At 39.9% G+C, this 21,052-nt stretch overlaps 1 protein-coding gene across 1 annotated transcript; it reads left to right on the forward strand.

Moving 5' to 3' along the window:
- The first annotated feature begins 434 nt into the window (after positions 1-434).
- hapln1b (hyaluronan and proteoglycan link protein 1b) lies at positions 435-20,339 on the forward strand. Its single transcript, XM_006797360.3, has 6 exons — positions 435-597; positions 13,698-13,830; positions 15,254-15,417; positions 15,766-15,964; positions 16,743-17,045; positions 18,515-20,339. The coding sequence occupies exons 2-6, from the start codon at positions 13,725-13,727 to the stop codon at positions 18,802-18,804; spliced, it is 1,062 nt and encodes a 353-aa protein (XP_006797423.1). The 5' UTR covers positions 435-597; positions 13,698-13,724; the 3' UTR covers positions 18,805-20,339.
- The last annotated feature ends 713 nt before the right edge of the window (positions 20,340-21,052 follow it).

The raw sequence follows: 21,052 nt of genomic DNA on the forward strand, positions 1-21,052 counted from the left end.
TCAGAGACACGTCATTCTTTTCATGAGCATGTTTGTGATTTGATGTCTGATTTTTTTGTTTCTCTTCAGGTAAAAAGAGAAGAACACATAAACAGTACATCACTACTGCTGACAAAGGCACGTTTGAATGTTTACTAACTTTAAACACGACGTGTGATTAAAGCTGAGAGGCGCTGAGAAGCAACGAGAAGGCGGGGTGATGGGCTTGTGCAAATCTAGTCTGTAAGCACAGATTGAGCAACAGGGCCGGGTACCTCCTTTGTTTGACACTTTTCCTAAAATGGGTGTGAGGCATTTGGAAATAGTTGTCCAAAAAGGCTAAACATCCACTTCACAGTGTGGATTTGCACTTCACGCACTTCACCTGCATGCGCGCGGTGCCGCGTGCAAGTCGGGCTGTTCTTACCCATGTGCGTGTAAACTGGAGGACCGCGCTGCCGCACTGCTATTAGTGCTGATAGTGGAACCTGTTATTGGAGTAGATAGAGAAACACCCGCACCGCCTGCTGCTCTTAACTTGGTGCGTAAACGGTTTACGCTTCAATCACCTTCTTGGCTGCCGCAGGATTGAGGCTTCCAAACAGCGCACAGGGCGAGGTAAAGAGCTGGGTTTTTTATTTCGTTTTGTGTTTACAAAAAAAGTCTTGTGAAACTCTTGTCACTTTGACGCATTACAAAGAATATGAGAATTAATGCGATGTTAATTGGAATGATAAATATAACACCTTGTAATAATCTCAAGGTGTTTTAGGGAAAAGGAAAGACGTGTAACAGTAATGAAGACATTAAAGTGCATATCACAAACCAAACCTAGGAATAAGCAGTAACACTATTTTTGTTTGTTTTTTGCTTTTGTTTTTTGCTATATAACTGTTTTCATAAAAGAAAACCGACTTGTCCTTTTAACAGCAGAAACAAACGTTCACTCACTAAGCGCCTTGTAAATCTACTTCTTCTTCTTATCATTATTATTATTATTATTATTATTATTATTATTATTATTATTATTATTATCATCATCATCAACTCTACTATCGTATAACAAATATTAAAATGTAAGAAAACAAAAAGCATTCTGACTGCCACAGATCAAAAATTATTTACTTTTCCTTTTAAAAAGTCCTGCTTGTTTTTCCTCCTCAACATAAATACTTGCCTGAGTTTGTGTCCTGTGTACAAGTCTGGAACATTTTGCGGGGTTTTGTAAAAGGTAACTGAAATATTTGTCTCCTTGTGGAGCTGGACTTTTAAGGATTTCCACTGCAGTAGACTCCAAACACCCTTCGCTGAGTGCTATATTTAGACATAGGTTTAAAGGTACTTGAGCTTTAGTTGAGTTTTCAATATGCATGCTAGAGGGTGTAACCTTTTGATGAAGTGAAGAAGAGGCAGGGTCTCGCTTAGGTTTCAGGAGTTTTTACCCACAAAATGCTCCTGCTTGGGGGTAGTACTTTCACACAGTTCAGGAACATCTGTTGAAGGACTTGCAGCTCAGTGATACTTATCAACTTATCAGTGATAAGTCTACTGTTTTCTGAAGCAAAGTAATACAACCTGAATTTTTTTCCTAATATCTGTAAAGGCAGTCAGGTAGGTTTTCTTGTAGCATGAGCAGACCAAGACATATTACAACTGATGTACATACAGGTTTTGTTATACACTGCGAACAGGGAATTGGAAATCGGTGCTATTCAAAGCCAGGTTGCTTGATTGTTCAGGGGCCCGGCCATGGAAACACTAATTGTTCTGGAGGAACATCTAACCAAGCCACAGAAGTGAAGTGAATATCTATGAATAAAGAAGAATGTCCCACTGCAGCAACCTGCAAAGAGCAAAGAGCAGTGTCTCACATAACAAGGATGAATTTATTTTTTAAGAATAGTTGATATTGACAGTTTTCACTGATTGACTTATTGGACTATTGCAAGTGGAATGCAGAAATTGCTTCTATAAACTCCATTGCGCTATAAACCAAGGTTTTGTTTTCTTTCCCCATCTTCATTCATCTGCTCATCATGGAATCGTGCAGCTGATCATATTTGTGAGACTTCTGAGAATAGTTGTGGTCGACCATGTTGTGCAGCAACAGGCCAAGTGATTTAGAGCTGAAAACATCAGGACTGTGAGCAGCTCTCAGCTCAACAACCCCTCTCTGTGTGCTGGCTTAGACTCTGCGGCTCCACCCGGACCCCCACCCATTACCCCTGCACCCACCCAGAGCACACACACAAACATACATTCAGACTGGGGCCTGCAGTGGACCATGTCAATCCTTAATCAAAAAGGGGGTGTTATTCTACACACACACGCACACACACACACACACACATTTTATATGAATTAGTAGAGAGCAGGAAACAGCAGCATCTACTGGCTACTAGCTTGAAAGGGAAAATCTGCATCAGTATGTCTTGTGTGTGTCTGTTTCTGTGTATTCACCTTTATATAGCAAATGTCGAGCAAGACACGTGAGCCAAATTTTCTGAACGTTTTCTCTCTTCAGTAACATTACCTTACCTTATTTATTATTTAACCGTGCTCCCAGTTAAATGCTGTGGGTGAGTCTATTGTGGTGTTGAGTGGATGGATGAAATCACAAGGTCGAGATTTTTCTCACTACAAGACTATTTGTGAAATATTTTTCTTGGTAACTTTTTCTCATACTGAAGCTATTTTTTTGCTGGTTTTTAGTTTGTTTTTTGTCTGTTTGGAAGCTGACACAGTCTCTAAGGGGATCAGGTTTTGGGGGATAACAGGAGGAGAGAAGCTGCAGAGAGGCTTGTAAGACTGCCATTGTACTTACTGGTCCCAACTCTGGATAATCACGTTTTGGGGGGGTTAATAAATTTGGCAAGGTTTCTAGAAATGAGAGCTGCTCCATCCAAAGTGGGATGGATGCTGTCTCTTCTAACAAGACCAGGTTTCCACCAGAAAGTTTCCCAATTATCTATAAAGCCCACATCGTTTTTCTGGACAACACTCAGACAGATAGCAATTTAAGGAGAAGATGCGGCCGGTCATTCCAATGGACTGATTCTTATATAGTACTTTTCTTCTTACCTTATTTACCCATTCACAGAAGTACTTTTTTTCTAAGTCTAAGTGCTTTCTATCTAAATTCACACCTTACTGAACACATCGGAAAGCAACCCCGTGACCCTGAATTAGATAAGTGGAATAAAATGGATGGACAGTTAACAAGGCAAGGATTTAAAAAAGCACTTGAACACTTAGTTACTTTTAGATCTGGTAGTGCCTCCTGTGTTTGGCTAGCAGTGAGTACTCTGTACCGATTTAGATGCTTATGAGGAGTGTATCTAACCCTAACCAAAGCTTGATTTCCCACAGAAAACAAAAGCAGAAACAAAAATAGAGATGGGCAGGATTGTAGGATCATACATTTCTAGCTATTCTCGTTCCTGCAATAGAATCAGTGTCACCAACAGTATTACTGTTTTCTCATAATATTTATATGGAATATTAAAAGGAAAATCTTGTGCTCTGTACTGAGGGCTCTTTGTGGCAGGTATGACGTGGTGTGCTGGTGATGTATAATAAAGAATTCAGTAGACTAGTTTGAACTCATCACGTCAACCATAGGAGGAAAATATATCAGCTGTGCAATAAGGAGAAAGACTATTTGTGAATACCTAAGGCTGCATATACAGTAAATACCACACCCATCGAATTGCACCCCACCCACATGCAAACACATAGTAGATTCTAGTGACTGCTAATGTCTGTATGCTTGGCAGGGTTTGCTTTTCCAAAGCAAGTTGCCTCACAGCTTTTAAAAAATGATCTCCAACAGGGTGTTCCTACTCCACTTTAGAGATGCTGAATATAGAATGTTTTCTGCATCATTTCCCTGTAGAAAGACTACACGAGGAAAGGAAATGCATAAGCATACCCTAGGCTAAGGTTTACACTAAACCTCCAAGTTTCCATTCAGTTTATTTTAAGAATTATTCTTCTATGTAATCTTTACATGTTTTTTTTTTCTGTGCCAGAGTTTTAATGTGATCTTTGTGGACTCCTTCATAAGAAAAATAAATATGTTTAGCATTTATACTTCTGCACTGGTGCTGCAGAGACTGAATGCCTCTCTGTTTGCCAGAAGTTTCAGTGTAAGCCAGGTAACCCTAAATGTTGTCCAGAGCTCTGAAGATTTGCAGGCTTGCGGCAGAGATAGCAGCACATTAAAGGAGTCTGTCACTATCTGTACCATGAAGTCATTCACCCAACCACAACAGCCTGATCTGGCCAGTTGCATTGTTACGTTTGTTAAATGCAATCTCATTTATTGAATTCACATTCAACCTACAAATTAATACCTGTCTGAAACCAGTTTTCCACAGACTCTTTTACAACTTGGGAGATAAAGAAGTTGTAAAAGCTGCTTTTATCACTAGATTTTTGTCTTTTTATAGCTGTAGCTGAAGCTTGCTCTGTAGCTGGTTAAGATACTGACTAAAACTGAATGCTTCAATTGTCCTGCTTAATCTACAGCTCAGAAGGACATGTACAGTGCTGTGAAAAGTATATGCTCCCTTGCTGATTTCTTTCTTTTTTTTCTTGTTCACGACCAGTATGGAGTGAGAGGAGGAAGACAGGATAAAAGACACGCTGTGGAAAAGAGTTACAGTTTAAAATGATTAACAATTAAATGCAGAGTGGTCTATAAACACGTGGAAGAAAGCATCTCCTTTGTACTAGTTTTCAGCATAAGCCAGGTTAACAACTTGTATGTAATGAAAGTATTGTGTTTATTGCTCAGGCTACAAAGTCTCAGGAGCTCTTACATCATCTTCTCACTCAGTCAGAAGTGAGAGGTCCATTCAAGCAGAACAAAACTCCGCCTTTTTAATTCATAATGGTTATTTTATTTGTAAGCTTACACTGGGGAAGTGTGGTGGTGTGGTTGCTTTTGCCTCACAGCAAGAAGGTCCTGGGCTTATATCCAGCCTTTCTGTGTGGTGTTTGCATGTTCTTCTCCTTATGGACTCCCTGGCTTCCTCCCACAGTCCATAAACATGCGTTGGTGATAGTTGTTTGTCTGTATGTGTTAGCCCTAAGACAAAATAGCGACCTCTCCCAGGTGGAGTCTGTCCCTTGTTCTGTGATAGCCTCTAAACTCCCTGTGACCCTGAATTGCATAAGTGGAAGAAGATAGAGAGATGTCTGCATTAACCCGTGAACTATTTTCTAGTTATACAGTTGAGTGTTCAAAGAAACATTCCAAATCTCATAATCACTTATGCATTTCTTACAAGAACAAGTAGTGTCACTTTACAGTGACATAAATGATTGTTTTGTCTCTTTGTGGTGGTCTTCACATCTCATTGTCTCGTTAATGTCATTACCCATGCATTCCTTTGCATGTATCATTGTCCTGAGGTTTTGGTGCTTTTGTTTAAAAAGAAGGCAACAGTCCAGAGATGCTTGGCTCCCTGTTATAACACACAAATGTGTACCTTAAAGGAGATAACCCATAACTGAGCAAATGATGTCTTACAAATAAAAAAGAAAATAACACAGACTTTTCTTTCTCTCTAAGTGGCTCATCAGGTCTCTCTTTTAAGGTTTTTATACTAAATTTAGTTTTCTCTCTAAAGGAGGTTTGATGAGGTTCGAGTTACTCTGTTTTGTGGCTTAGTCATAAATGTAAACAATTTCCATATTCCAAACCTGGAATTTGGAAAGAACATTAAATTTAAAAAAAAACAAACAAACCAGAGTATATGGATATTAATAAAAAAAAAACAGTTCTGAATACATAAGATAAAATTGCATCACATGTAGTAATGACGTGTGCAAAGGAGACATTTAAGAAGTTTAAAGGATGTTTACCCTTCTTTTCAACCTGATGAGAATATTGTAGCCAGCACGGGTCTTCTAGAATATTTTGAGCAAACCAGCGTGCAGCTGGAGAATGCTTCCACTTAAGTGGTTATTATTGGCACCGCTGTGATTCTTATGTGTGGTACACTGATTTGGTGAGTAAGTGTTTTACTGTTAGGTTGTGCTTTCTTGCAGTTTAGCACCAGGTTCATGAACTTGCTAGCTAGCTAGTGTTAGCCTAGTTTTCATATCCCGATGCTTTCTCTGCGTGCTGCTGCCTCTCAGCTTAGTAAAAAAGTAACCCCACAGCTTTTAAAACCTTATATAAAACGCTCTCAGTAAAATTTCCTGTTGTTGCTTTGAAATGGAAAAGTGAGCTTAGCAACTTCTACATAAGAGTTAAGAAGAATGTGGGGGCCTGTTTTCAATCCACACAAATTGTAAGGCAGCAAAATCAACCCAACACATTAATTCAAAAGCTCATAACATAGATGTATTCTAAACTGCATTTACTTTAATGCTTTGTGGCTGCTTTTGAACATCTGTGGCATCTGTTTTTTACTGCAGTTTTACTGCAAGGTGGTTGGTGCTTTTTGTGGTGGTAATCCGAGAAGAGAGCCATCAAGCTGAAGGAGGAGTCCGTCCTATTGGGCTTAGTTAGCCATCAGGAGGTGTTCTATAGCTTGCACTGGAGTGGCTCACAGCTGAGTGTGAAGCGACGGGAATGAGAATCAGCACCCACAGATCTCTGGCCGTGGTCCTCAGTGGGAAAAAGGTGCAGTGCCGACTCTGGGTCAGGGATGTGTTGCTGCCCCAAGTAGAGGAGTTTAGGTATCTCAGGGTCTTGTTCATTAGTGATTGGATAGAGGATCGAGAGATTGACATTGAGATTGAGATTGGGGGTGCAGTCGTGCAGACACTGTACAAATGTGTCGTAGTGAAGAGAAAGCTGAGTGCAAAAGCAAAGATGTCCCTACCCTTACCTATGGTCATAGGCTCTGGGTCCCACATAGCAAAATTAGTATGGCCCAGATCCACACATGGGCCACCACAAGGCCAGTTGCACTGGTCGTCCTGTGCTGGCCCATGTTTGGATTACCTCTGGGAAACCAGATCTGGGCCACCAAAGGCTCATCATTCTTTGCGGTATGTGGGCCATGTGTAAGTTGTGTGCACCCACGGGCCAGTTGCAGACACACTGCTGGCCCTGTGCTGGCCCAGAACAGTTTCAGCTCTGGCCCCAGATGTCAGCCTAATGTGTACCTTAATCAAGCCATGTAATAACAACATGTGCCGGAACATGATAGCACAAACGAAACATAACGAAACTTTGTTCAGACAGTGAATGGACTGTTTCTTACATAGCGCTTTTCTATTCTCCTGGATTATTCATAGTGCTCTATACAACATTCACCCAATTTCTCTAAACTGAGTGCTTCCTAACTGGGTGGGCCATTTATATGGATACACCGAATGGTTGGTGATATTAAAGTCCTGTTTGTGGCACATTAGTATATGTGAGGGGCAAACTCCTCAAGATGGGTGGTGACCATGGTGGCCATTTAGAAGCCATCTTGGATACAGCTTTTGTTTTTCAATAGGAAGAGGGCCATGTGACACATCAAACTTATTGGTAATGTCACAAGAAAAACAATGGTGTACTTAGTTTCAATGTAACTTGATTCTTTCATGAGTTATTTACAAGTTTCTGACCACTTATAAAATGTGTTCAGTGTGCTGCCCATTGTGTCGGATTTTCAATGCAACCCTCTTCTCCCACTCTTCACACACTGATAGCAACACCGCAGGAGAAATGCCAGCACAGGCATCCAGTATCTGTAGTTTCAGGTGCTGCACATCCCTCTTCAGAGGGCCCGGTGGCGCCAGTGTCCGGCAGCCTCGCCTCTGTCAGTGCGCCCCAGGGCGGCTGTGGCTACACTGTAGCTTGCCATCACCAGTGTGTGAATGTGTGTGTGAATGGGTGGATGATTGTGTAAAGTGCTTTGGGGTCCTTAGGATCAAGTAAAGCGCTATACAAATACAGACCATTACCATTTTTACCATGTATCTTCACACCATAGACAATTGCCTTCAGATGACCCCAAAGATAAAAGTCTAAGGGGGTCAGATCGGGAGACCTTGGGGGCCATTCAACTGGCCCACGACGACCAATCCACTTTCCAGGAAACTGTTCATCTAGGAATGCTCGGACCTGGCACCCATAATGTGGTGGTGCACCATCTTGCTGGAAAAACTCAGGGAACGTGCCAGCTTCAGTGCATAAAGAGGGAAACACATCATCATGTAGCAATTTCAAATATCCAGTGGCCTTGAGGTTTCCATTGATGAAGAATGGACCCACTATCGTTGTATCCCATATACCACACCAAACCATGACTTTTGTTGTTCCAACAGTCTTGGAGGGATCCATCCAATGTGGGTTAGTGTCAGACCAATAGCGGTGGTTTTGTTTGTTAACTTCACCATTCACATAAAAGTTTGCCTCATCACTGAACAAAATCTTCTGCGTGAACTGAGGGTCCTGTTCCAATTTTTGTTTTGCCCATTCTGTAAATTCTGTGCGCCGATCTGGGTCATCCTCATTGAGATGCTGCAGTAGCTGGAGTTTGTAAGGGTGCCATTTGTGAGTAGCTAATATCCGCCGAAGGGATGTTAGACTAATGCCACTCTCCAGTGAGTGAGAGTGCTATGCTGTGGGCTCTTGCTGAATGAAGCTAGCACAGCCACTGATGTGTCTTCATTAGTGACAGTTTTCTTGCATCCACATTTTGGCAAATCCAACACTGAACCAGTTTCACGACACTTAGCAAGCAGTTTGCTAACTGTAGCATGGGAGATGGGTGGTCTCGTAGGGTGTCTTGCATTGAAATCTGCTGCAATGACCCGGTTACTGCGTTCACCAGTAACCGGCAACACACCGGATCAACACAATTTTGATCTGCTCCTCACGTGCTCCTTAACTTGTAAATAACTCATGAAAGAATAAAGTTACGTTGAAGCCAAGCACACCATTGTTTTTCTTGTGACATTACCAATAAGTTTGATGTGTCACATGGCCCTCTTCCTATAGAAAAAAAACATAAGTTGCATCCAAGATGGCCACCATTCATCTTGAGGAGTTTGCCCCCTCACATATACTAATGTGCCACAAACAGGACTTTAATATCACCAACGGCCAACTCTGTACATTCATACGCATTCACACTCTTGACATGCAGCCTGGAGGAGCCAGGGATCGAACCACTAACCTTCTGATCAGTCGATAACCCGCTCTACCTCCTGAGCTACAGGAACCCAGCGGTAAACATAAGTAAACCCTCACTAGGTTTTGGATGAAGTGTACACTCACAAACCTGTCAAATCTGCATTTGAAAAGTTGGCTACCATAGCAGTATAGTATTGCAACATGGCATTTGGGTCCTCTAACTAAAATAGGAAAATAGGAAAATAAATAGCACTATCATTGCCAGACCTGGCCCACATCTGGTTGACATACACCCTGACATGACAGCAGTCAGTCAGAAGTGCCAGCTTACAGGCCAGACCTGTTTTCTATGAGCCTTGGCCAGATAAACCAATCCACAATCGGGCCAGATGTGGCATGCCATCATATAAACAGTGCCATCTACGCCAGGCCTGGCCCATATTGGAATGACATACCACTTGCCATGCCAGACGTCAGCCAGCAGTGCCGGCTTAACACCAGATCCGGGCCAGACCTGTCTGCTATGTGGGGTAGTGATCGAAAGAATAAGATTATGGATACAAGCAGCAGAAATTAGATTTCTCTGAAGGGTGGTTGGCCTTTAGAGAAAGGGCGAGAAGTTCAGTCGTTCATGAGGGGCTCAGAGTAGAGCTGCTACTCCGCCCACATTAAAAGGAGCGATTTGAGGTGGTTCAGATGCCCGTCTCCAATCCACATCCACTGCCACAGCAGTTTGTTAGAAATGTTGAAGGTTTAATGAATTCAAGGGTCCACTTAAAATAGTGCCACAGTGTTCCAGTGGCAGTTGATTAAAGACTAATTAAACAAGGTTAATGCTGCATTTGATTCAACTCACAGCTCATAATCCAGTCTGTTTGAAAAAGTAGCCTGGAATAGCTCTTAAAGTTGGAGATTCAACTGGAAAACTCCCAGTTTCATGAGAATGATGTTACCAAGAAACACATGTTCAAACAGCTATGTTTGTAAATCACATCAGTGCTCTGGTCCTCTGTTAGTCATGGAACACTAAAAGTTCAAGAGATTCCAAACTATGACTGCTGTGACCCCTGTGCTAGCATGCCCAAAGGACATATTAGCATATTAGTCAATTATCTTATATGTTAAATGCAGATAAGAAGCAAGTGGAGATAGCATCTGAATTTCAGGAACAGGACCATTCACACCCCTTCCGGCCTCAGGCTATATATGCCCTTTTCACCAATACCTGCTGTTCTCATTTTGAGCATATCAAACTCAACCAAAACTGAGGGTAAAGGCACATTATGATGTCATACACATTGTCTTTTCAGTGCTAAAGAAGGAATTTACTTATATATATAATACGAACTGTGTAAAAAACTCAGTCCTTCAATCCTCCTTATGCAACTCAACAGCTTCTTTTTAAAAAGGTGCTTTCTTTCTTTCTTTTTGCTAATTAGAATATGAGAGATTTAGCAGACAGTGACTGGACATTTGATTTCTTTAATTACTGTTAAACTTGGTTGGTTGCTGCTATTAAAAAAATGTTTAAAAAATGTTCATAAACAAACAAGGAGTGGAAATTTTGAATATATGCACTTGAAGCAAACCTTTTTGATGACCGCCTCTGTCAGTACGCCCCAGGGCAGCTGTGGCTACAATGTAGCTTGCCATCACCAGTGTGTGAATGTGTGTGTGAATGGGTGAATGACTGAATGTAGTGTAAAGTGCTTTGGGGTCCTTAGGGACTAAGTAAAGCGCTATACAAATACAGGCCATTTACCATTTATTTAACTAAGAGAGAGTATTTCTGTTCCCGTGTCTGACAAAATCCTGGAGATCCTGTACTTTGAGTACCTTATGCTAATACACTTAAAAACAAAGTCAAGCATGAAGATATCCAACTTAATGCTTTATGTAATTTTGTACCATAAACACTCATTTTAAGTGACTACAGGCAATGCTGAAAATGGTGGGAACCCCATGAATGCACTTGTTTCTGGTACAGTTTGCTTTACCTCAAGATGCCGTTAGGAAAACAAATGTATAAATGTATTATTTTTTGAAAAATGACATGATATCTCTTTTGGCATGTCTTCATCACCAAATGCAGATCATGTGCCTCCATCTCACTGTCCCAGCATCCTCCACTGTCACACCAGCCCTCTGCATGTCTTCCTTCACTATATCCATGGATGTTCTTTTTGGTCTTTCTCTTTTTCTCTTGCCTGGCAGCTCCATGTTCAACATCCTTTGTCCGTTTCATTCTCCAAACCATACTTTACAGCAGGTCAGGCAAGGAAAAACTCCCTTTTAATAGGAAGAAACCTCAAGCAGAACCAGGCTCGGGGAGGGGCGGCCATCTGAGCAACTGGTTGGGGTGAGGGGAGAAAGAGATCAAAGAGATCTTGCAGTAGAAAGCCAGAGATTAATTATAACTATAATTTAATGCAGAGTCAAAGGTCACTCGAGGATGCCAATGTTCACATTTTGGACAGAGAAGACAAATGGTTTGAAAGAGGAGCAAAAAAGGCCATGTTAATGACCATGTTTTGGTGAATTATGACACCTAAAATTAAGTCTTGAAATCCCTTACCAGGCATCTAAACCCCCACTCACAACTTGCATCTGATGACCTCAATAGGTCACATGATAGGGTGAGGCAAAGTCTTACAGTGGTTTTATCCTCAACCTCCAGTGATGGCATTGAGTCATACCCTTTTTCACACCTCGGCTCATGTGATTACGCACATGATCAGTAATGGTTTAATCTCCAAAGGGGACAACGCCCACTAGGATTTAAATACCTGGCGCCCTCCACCTTTTGGGTTTAGAACCGAAGAAGCCTCTTGAATAAGAGTTTAAACATCTTCAGAAACTTAGATAAGACTTTCTCTTACAAGGTCTTAAAAGTGAGTGTAAATCAGGCATCAAGAATTTGATAAAACATCACAGACATACCTGCAGTTCAATGTAGAGGCATTCCCTTGCTGTAACATGTCCAGGATTACACAACTGAAATACATGAATTCAATGGATAAGTAAAAAGACTCAATGAACTTATAACTTGGTAAGTATCTACGTAGGTAAAAGAAATGGTTCTTCGTACGAGGTGTACTATAAATGCAAATGTTATCAAACTGATCTAAACTTCCACTCTTCAGCTGTATGGAAAAAACACTACTTATTAACTTTTATATTTATTTAATAATGTTAACATTTTGTTCAAATAAAATCAGCACATGACAGTTGTGGATGATGAGGTGCTGAAGCTCATCACCTACATGGATACTACTAATGGTGCCAGTGAAGATTCAAACTGCATCATTTTTGCTGCTGCAGTCCCCTCAGCTTCTTCCACCTCCCTCCCTCCCTGCTTTAGCTTCTTTTTTTTCTCCGGATCTCCCAGTCTTAGTCTCTAGACTCAGTCTCTCTGTCTGCTTCTCTATTATCATTTCACACATCACCTGCTCTTCTTGTGTCCTGCAGTGCACATTCTGACTCAAGCATTTTTACCTTTTTTTAAACGACATACTTCACTTCCTTATCATTGCACCCTCCCCAGTTGTTCTGCCCATAATGACTATTCTCAGGCTGGGAGGGGTATAAAGTAAGTGTGTGTGTGTGTGTGTGTGTGTGTGTGTGTGTGTGTGTGTGTGTGTGTGTGTGTGTGTGTGTGTATACGCTGCAGTTTTTCTGCTGACTTCAGGAACTCCACCTGGCAAAGTCGGCCAGCACTCCTAACCATCCTCCAGCACATATATTGCCACACAAGCTGTAAAATATTTTTTACAGGTTATACAAAACCTGTCCTGTCAATATTAAAATGAAATTGTTGGGGTTTTTTCTTCTGTTATATTTTGTATAAGATATATAAGGGTATAACAATAATTTTTCACCCATCATCACCTAAACAAATACCACAGAAACCACCAATATATATATATATATATTACATGTAAATACATTTACATGTAATGCCACTTGGAATAGTGAGGAAATTTTTTAAGTTAATTTGAGGGCAATGAACAGAATGTGGGGAACCTCAAAGGGCTAGTTAGCTGTTAAATCAAGAATTTCTGTTGTGTCAGCTGATGTCCTCACAAGGATGCAACTACAGCTATGCCAGTGTGTGAGTGTGAATGAAGCTTGAGGTGCAGGGGTGACGCTGCACGGTGGCAGTCTCCTTCTAAAAGTGTGGGCTGTCATCAGGACATGCTGCTTTCTCACAGTGCTGAATGACAGAATACTTCCTGCACAGTATGTACTATATGGCTTACACAGAATGTGTATTTGTGTGAACGTCTTCTGTGGGCTGTAGCTTGTAGGGATGTCTGGTTTGTGCATTGAGAAGCTTTCTTTTAATGTGCTGACTGTATGTTTAACTGCGTTCAACAACTTAGAAATGGGATTTTGAGATGTGTGTGTTTATCTTTAGATGTGCTCAGTACCCAGCAGGCAGGCGTCCTGTTAACCAACTGTAATTACGGAGCTCTCGCGGGAGAAAAAGCACTGCAGATAAAAACACAGGGTCATACAGTTGCATACAGAAGAAGCTTATAAACGGGCTTTCTGTATAGCTTATACATGGAAAACTTTCCTTAGCATCCTCACTGTAGCATAACCCCACCCTCTGTCTGTGTCTCTGCAGTGGTCAGAACCTAGCTGGTGAGTGAAGATGATTCCTGTGCTGATCTGGGCTTTGATATCACTGAATGTAGCAGAAAATGACTTAGATGCTCTGTACCCTGACCTGGAGCATTCGAGAACCATTTATGTCACAGGTGAGTACATGTTCACTTGTGTTTCTTTGTGAGAGTGACAATGTCATTCCAGCGTCTGTTTCTGTGTTTCGTTTACAACACTCACTCTGCAGTGTCCTTTCTTCCCTCAGTTTATCAGCATGTTCTCAGTGATAAGACTGCTATGTAGGGACTTTAAGCTAACTTAGACAGAGCTATCCAGTTTGGCTTTTATCAGCAAATTAAAACATTGTATATCTCTAGTTTTTACATAGTAAAAAAAACCAACAACACATAACAGCTATTTTGTTATGCAAGTCACTTTGGAAATGTATTTATTTATCTATTGTTTGGTTTTCCTTGTTTGTGAGATACGAACAAAACCAAAGCCCTTTTCATTTAGGCTGTGTGATTCAGTGAGAACGATGATATAAATCTTTACCAGCATGACTTCCAATTTCCTTTTTTTTTTCAATATCACTAGCTAATGTATAATATTTTTAGTAAAATAAAACATGATAAATTAATCTCTATTAGTTATTGTTTAAAGTTTAAAGCAGTTTAGCAGCAGCTGAGTCTTTGGCACTGTTTGGATCTATGGCACAAATATTCTTTGCTGTTTGCTTTGAGACGTTGGAGCAGTTTCGTCTTAACGGGACTAGCATTTTTTAACATTTTTGCTTCATTTTGGGTTTTTTTGGTTTGTTTGTTTGTTTATTCATTTATTTATTTTTGTTTTTGTAGTCTAAAGTGACCATACATAGAGAAGATGGCAGAATGCCAGAACCTCAAAGTTTTCAGCTAAGCCTAGCAGGCTTGGATATTCAGCTGTATAGCTGCAGCATTCTCAAATTTGTTATAGTCTGATCTTAGTTAGAGACTAAAATGTAATAGAATTTCCCTCTTTAAAACTGGAGGACAAACATTTTAGAGGGTTCATACCCCACAGATCTGTCTTCTTTCACCTGCACAACTGCTAAAACTAGAAACATCTTGTCAGCTGATCCAAAACATTTGACAGGAGTTCTGGTTGGGACTAGAAAGAAAATCATACTTCTAAAATACTTTGTCTGTCTATTAGCTTCTCTTCACTGCCTCGTTGGTAAATGTGGAATCGAATTTAGAACCCTTCTTCTCACATATAAAGTCGCTAATTATCAGTCTGCATTCATTTCTTAAAAACCGTCCCATTGAAGCACTTTGCTCTCAGACTGCGGGCTTACTTGTGCTTCCTAGGATATTTAAGAGTAGAATGGGAGGCAGAGCCTTTAACTTTCAGGCCCCTCTTCTGTGCAATGAACTCTCAGTTTGAATCAGGTGTCCCTGAATAATCCCTTTCCGTTTCATCAATTCTTATTCTCCTCATCGCACAACTGATCACATCACTATCTTAGGTTTGTCCTATGTATATATTGAATGTGGATCCAGTCAATGTCTCAGGTAAGGTTTTGTTGCTGTTTTTCAGAAAATGGCCCCCAACTGTCAGTGGTAGCAGAAAAAACCAAAGTGGTGTCGAGACGAGGGGGAAATGCTACTTTACCATGCACGATTCTAAGGGACCAAACACTGGCACAAAACCGTAAGATGCGGATCAAATGGACCAAGCTGACCTCAGACTATCTAAAAGAGGTTATCATTTATTTGAAATGAACTGTCATTAGTATTTTTTTTTTCAAAACATTGTGTGTAGCATTCCAAAGCATCAATATATAATTTATGTAGAAGCATTATAAACTAGTTTTGTTACACATGTCTAATGGTGGCCTTATTATCTTATCTCTGTTGTATTATTGAAGGGTCTAGCTTACAATATAAAGTGCATTAAGGTGACTGTTGTTGTGATTTGGCGCTGTTTAAATAAAATTGAATTGAATTTCTTGTTTATTCTGTTCAAAATGTGCTGGACTATTCTTAAGAAATTCCAAAAACTGAAAGCAGTGGAAAAGTATAACATGAACACTTTTCATTGTGCTCTAGGTGGATGTGTTTGTTGCCATGGATTATCACAAAAGGAGTTATGGCAGATTCCATGGACGTGTCCACCTACAAGGTTCTTCGGCCATGGATGCTTCTCTAGTCATTACAGAAATCACTTTGGAGGATTATGGGAGGTATAAATGTGAAGTCATTGACGGACTGGAAGATGGAACAGCAGTAGTGTCGCTGGACCTTGAAGGTATAATATTTGGAACTACTTCAAAAATTACTAGAATTTAAATATGGAAAAGGTGGGGGGGTTAATGTCAGCTGAAGACAAAAATGCTGGAGCCAGTCAAACACACACACAGCTGACCAAACACATCCAGTTTATCCTGGCTGCAGGTCATAAAGTTAAGGTACTTCTAAATCAAACATCATTATATACTTTGTATTGTTCCATTATACTTCTGTTCTGTACTGTGTGGAATTGTGGGAAGCCACCTGTAGAACACACGCCCATCCAATATATATTCTGCAAAAAAGAACCATCAAATCCACTTTTTATTAAATTAAATATTCTTAAATTTAAAGACTTGGTTGACCTGAACTACACAAATAATGTATAAAGTAGGAAACAAATCTTTGAGCCACAACATTCAGAACTTGTTCCAAATAAGACCAAATACTCTTAGAGGAAACCCTATGTAGTAAGGATTCATGTAAAAACAATAAGTTACATGAATATTGCTGTATCATTGTGTTCTATTGAATCCTTGTCTCATTTTTATATTTTTAGCAAATTTTGGTATTTGAAACAAACGGGTAGCAACAAATAGGTGTAAACCTTTTCTACCCCTTTTCAAGCATATTAATTGAGTGGATATAGAGATATTAATGACAACTTTGATGCCTTTGTTTTGTGTATGTGTTTTCTTGTTATTTTAGTTATATTGACATGTTCAAAATAAATTCTATTCTATTCTATTGCATCTCCTTCTCTGCCCTCATTTTCTGTTTTCACCCTGTCTGTGCAGGTGTTGTCTTCCCATACTACCCCCGCTTGGGACGCTACAACCTTAATTTCTACGATGCAGAGCGGGCGTGCCACGATCAGGATGCTATCGTGGCATCTTTTGACCAGCTGTATGACACATGGCGTGGAGGGATGGACTGGTGCAATGCTGGCTGGCTGTCTGATGGCACAGTCCAGTATCCCATCAACACCCCCAGAGAACCCTGTGGTGGCAAGAACACAGTGCCAGGCATTCGGAACTATGGGTTGAGAGACAAGGACAAGAACCACTATGATGTTTTCTGCTTTACCTCCCACTACAAAGGTGAGGAACAGCACTAAAACTGTGTTTTTGTAGGTATTGGCGACAAACACATCTGCAATATTGAGGGCAACATGCTCTGGTTTGTAACCCTCTCTGTGGTTACTGGGTTATGAGTTGACTGAAAACATTTTTACCTGTTTGGCCACCTAAAATTGAAAAAGAAACGAATGTTAATACTATAATGCCAACATGTAAGAGTTTCTGAAAGTGTGCTTCTTTTTTATGTGGCTAAAACAAAATCCAGCCCTAACCACAAATGGGATGCTAGTGCCCTGATGGATAGCAGGTTAGACTAAAGAAGTTAATTAACACTTGGTATTAACATGTCTTTAAAATGTAGCTAGTGACCTCATATTTATCAAATTGTTGTTGTTGGGTTTTTTTTTGTTTTTGTTTTTTACACACTATTCAATCCAGCTTTAATATGAGTTAGTATGAAGAGCCATGTGAGCTTGCATCTTACTTCCTACTAGTAGCACCTAGAATAGATGTGGCTCAGGAGACAGACCATGGTTTCCACCACTGGACTCCTCCCTCTTTGTTCAGGTGTCCCAGGGCACAATACTGAATAGTGTGGAACAGAGGGTAACTTAGACCTTGGGGGGTTAAGATGTGATATCCGATTTTTTAGACCACCACTCAGTGTAAGTTTCATGTCACAGCTGCGTACTAAGTACTGGTAATTATCAAAAAAAAAAATTATGCTTCCACCAATATTTGCAAGCTCTTTATGATGATATTTTTAATCATAAAATACAAATATTCTAGTCCAAATTCTTTTAATGTACAGTTTTACAAAATAACTGAAAAAAATATAGTAAATCACATCATTATTTTTTGATGAAAATGTCAAATTACAGTTATTTTATTATATTCCGGAATGTTTGAATGTTACATATGGTCTCAACAGATTTTGAGGGCTGTGCAATATGACCAAAATCTCTTATCCCGATGTAAGACATTTCTCATCCCGATAATGATATATATTGCATTTTCTGTAAATTCTGTGAATCTCGGGCAACTCGACTTGTGTAAAGTGTTTTCAGCTGGGCGTTGTGTACCTGGAGTGTACCTGTGACCGATCCATGAAACTATATATCTTTAGCTGCCATTTACTTTCTATTTATTACATGGCGTTAGAAAAAGGCTGTTCTAACGTTTGAGTCTAAGGTTTATTTTTGAGCACCTGACGGCTCTTCTTTGCTTCTCATCTGATCTTCATCATCTCAATATTGCCGTAAACAATGTATTTTGCAACACCACAAAACAAACGATGGCGTATAATATGAAATGATGGATGTTTTAACTTTGTCAGATTTGTAAAGGCATCAAAGCATGTATATCCTGTCTTGTTGTGGTGACAGGATCATGTCACTCTGGTTAGGTTGCAGGAATTTGATACATTGATATATTTTCTTCTGTATGTTCTAACCCATTATGGTCGTCCTTCTGTTTTCTTGTCACCTCAGGTCGTTTCTACTACCTGATACAACCCTTCAAGCTGACCTATGATGAGGCAGTCAGGGCATGCCAAAAAGATGGTGCTCAAATTGCCAAGGTTGGCCAGATGTATGCTGCCTGGAAGCTGCTGGGCTATGACCGCTGTGATGCAGGCTGGTTGGAAGATGGCAGTGTCCGTTACCCCATCTCCCACCCGCGCCGGCGCTGCAGTCCCACTGAAGCTGCTGTTAGGTTCAGTGGCTTCCCTGACAAGAAGCATAAGCTGTATGGAGTGTATTGTTTCAAGGGCCACAACTGAGCCACAACACACATCCAGCAAACAATTACATACACTAACATGCATCAACACATACAATAATGAGCATAATAATTGAGAGAGAAAAAACAGAGAAAAAAGCACATTCAAACTGTGATAGTTTTTTTTTTTTTTAATGGAAACCTTAAGATGTTTTATCCAGACCGATTCATGTTGTGCTTTGTAAACTGGGACCTTATATTCTACAAGGGATAGTTTACACATATTTAAGGTTTTTATTATTTAATCAATGCCCTTCAGAGAGGTGGGCACAGGTTGTGGGGATTAGATAACCTACAGCTACAGACATACTGTCATTTACAAATGGACTAGGCTCGTCAAAGTCTGAAAGTCTGAAAGTCTGAAGCGTAACTAATCCAATCTCTGCTGTTCAATGTTAACAAGGTGCTAAGACAGGTACTTTGTAAATCATCCTACCACCCAGTGTTTTATTTTTTTATACAAACGTGATGAACCAAACACTAGTCTCATCACCAAAATGAAAAAGAAATCATTTAACTGTTAGCATTGTTTATGTTTTCTAAGTATTTAGAATGTGATAATCTAGAAATGTATTTCTGTTAATGACTATTTTTTGATATACTGTAGAAATATTTAGAATATAATTTTTATCTTTCTGGTCAAACTATCCAAGTCTATTGGGTTTACATGAAACATACAATAACGGTGGAAAAAAACACCACAAAAAATGATTTTGCACTGAATTTACAGAATATGATGCATAGAGGAGAGACAGCAGTTTGCTCTTTGCAGCAATACAGAATGCCTGGCATGAAAAAATACTTTGCAGTGCTAGAGTACGTTTTGTTCTTCAGAGCATGCCTTGACTTCAACAGCAAAATCGCTATTAGAGTATAGCTACTCTTGCTATCTATTTAGCGCCTTATAGACTGCTATTTTTGATACAAATGCCATAGATTCTTCTAGCTTATTACCAGAGCCAGGCTTTGCCCTGCTTGTGACTGATATTGCTCATTAGCCCAGCAATCCCAGTGCAACCTGAGAGGACAATCAAAAAAATCCTGTTATTCAGTTGTGGGTTTGACCTTCAGCATGTGTTTGTAATATCATAAAAATCTGCTTTCTGCATACAGTGTTGCTTGACCTTTAAATCAAATTTTTCTACTGCATTCCTCTCCTATGATGGTGCTAGGCTGCTGTTAACTAGAATTGTAGCTAGCATTGGAAAATTTAGATTTAAATCCAGGTTATGCTCAGGTTTATGTTTGATCTATTTTAGTCAACAAAAAAGCAAAACAATAAAAAGAAATAAATATTAGTCATGTCACAAAAGCAAAGATTTAGTTGTTTGTACCACTGAAGTTCTTTGTGCCAAATGCAAAGAAAAAACCAAAATAGTGACTGTTAGTATGCTAACAGACACACATGGCCAATGACTACTACTCACACTGTGGAGTGTCAGCCTAAACAAGACTTGCAAACTTTTTGGACCCAAAAATCTACCCTCTCTTTAACAAGTCATATAGTATTGATGCTTTGTGTGTGGGGGGGAGGGGGGGGGGATTAGGGAAAAAAACGTAATAAAGTCTTAGTTTTTGTTGACAAGAAACTAAATTGTGACTAAAAATAATATGCAACTTTTCTTGAATAAATTGGGACTAATGCTAGGCTAGGTCAGAGTATTCAGAAAACCTACTAATGGATACCAGGTAAAAGAATAAGGTGCTGAGGTTAACAGAGATAACACACTGTGACTGACTTACACACTAATGTATATAGAGATGAAATCTAAGGTCCTGAACTGGCCCCCTAATTGCTAAGTTCTGCAAGGCACAGCCATGAAGCAGCCAACCAGTTCTTCCTGCAGGAGCCTCTAAAGGTTTCTTCCATTTAAGGGTATAACAGTAAATGTAATGTGTAAGCTCACTGTACACAGCCCAGGATGGAAAAGACTGAAGTTTAGGTAATCTAATTGGAATGGTGCAGAGTTGGCTATACTTGGCTACTCAAGTCACTGCACAATCAGAGTTTTGCTATACTTATCATCAGTGAACTGCTGGACAAAAATAGCCTGTAATGATCACACACTGATGATGTGGAAGATAAAATGCTATAACAGCTATGAAGTAAACCCTTACTAAAGATCTGTTTTATTTAATTCACTCCTTTTGTATTAGTGTATTGATTAGAATTATTGCAGAAGTTACAGTCAATTAAATGAATAGTTTGACATTTGTGAAAGTGCAAACTGGTATGCTAACACACATCT

This window comes from Neolamprologus brichardi, chromosome 7 (assembly GCF_056152115.1).
Source record: "Neolamprologus brichardi isolate AB-2024 chromosome 7, ASM5615211v1, whole genome shotgun sequence".
Lineage (NCBI taxonomy): Eukaryota > Metazoa > Chordata > Actinopteri > Cichliformes > Cichlidae > Neolamprologus > Neolamprologus brichardi.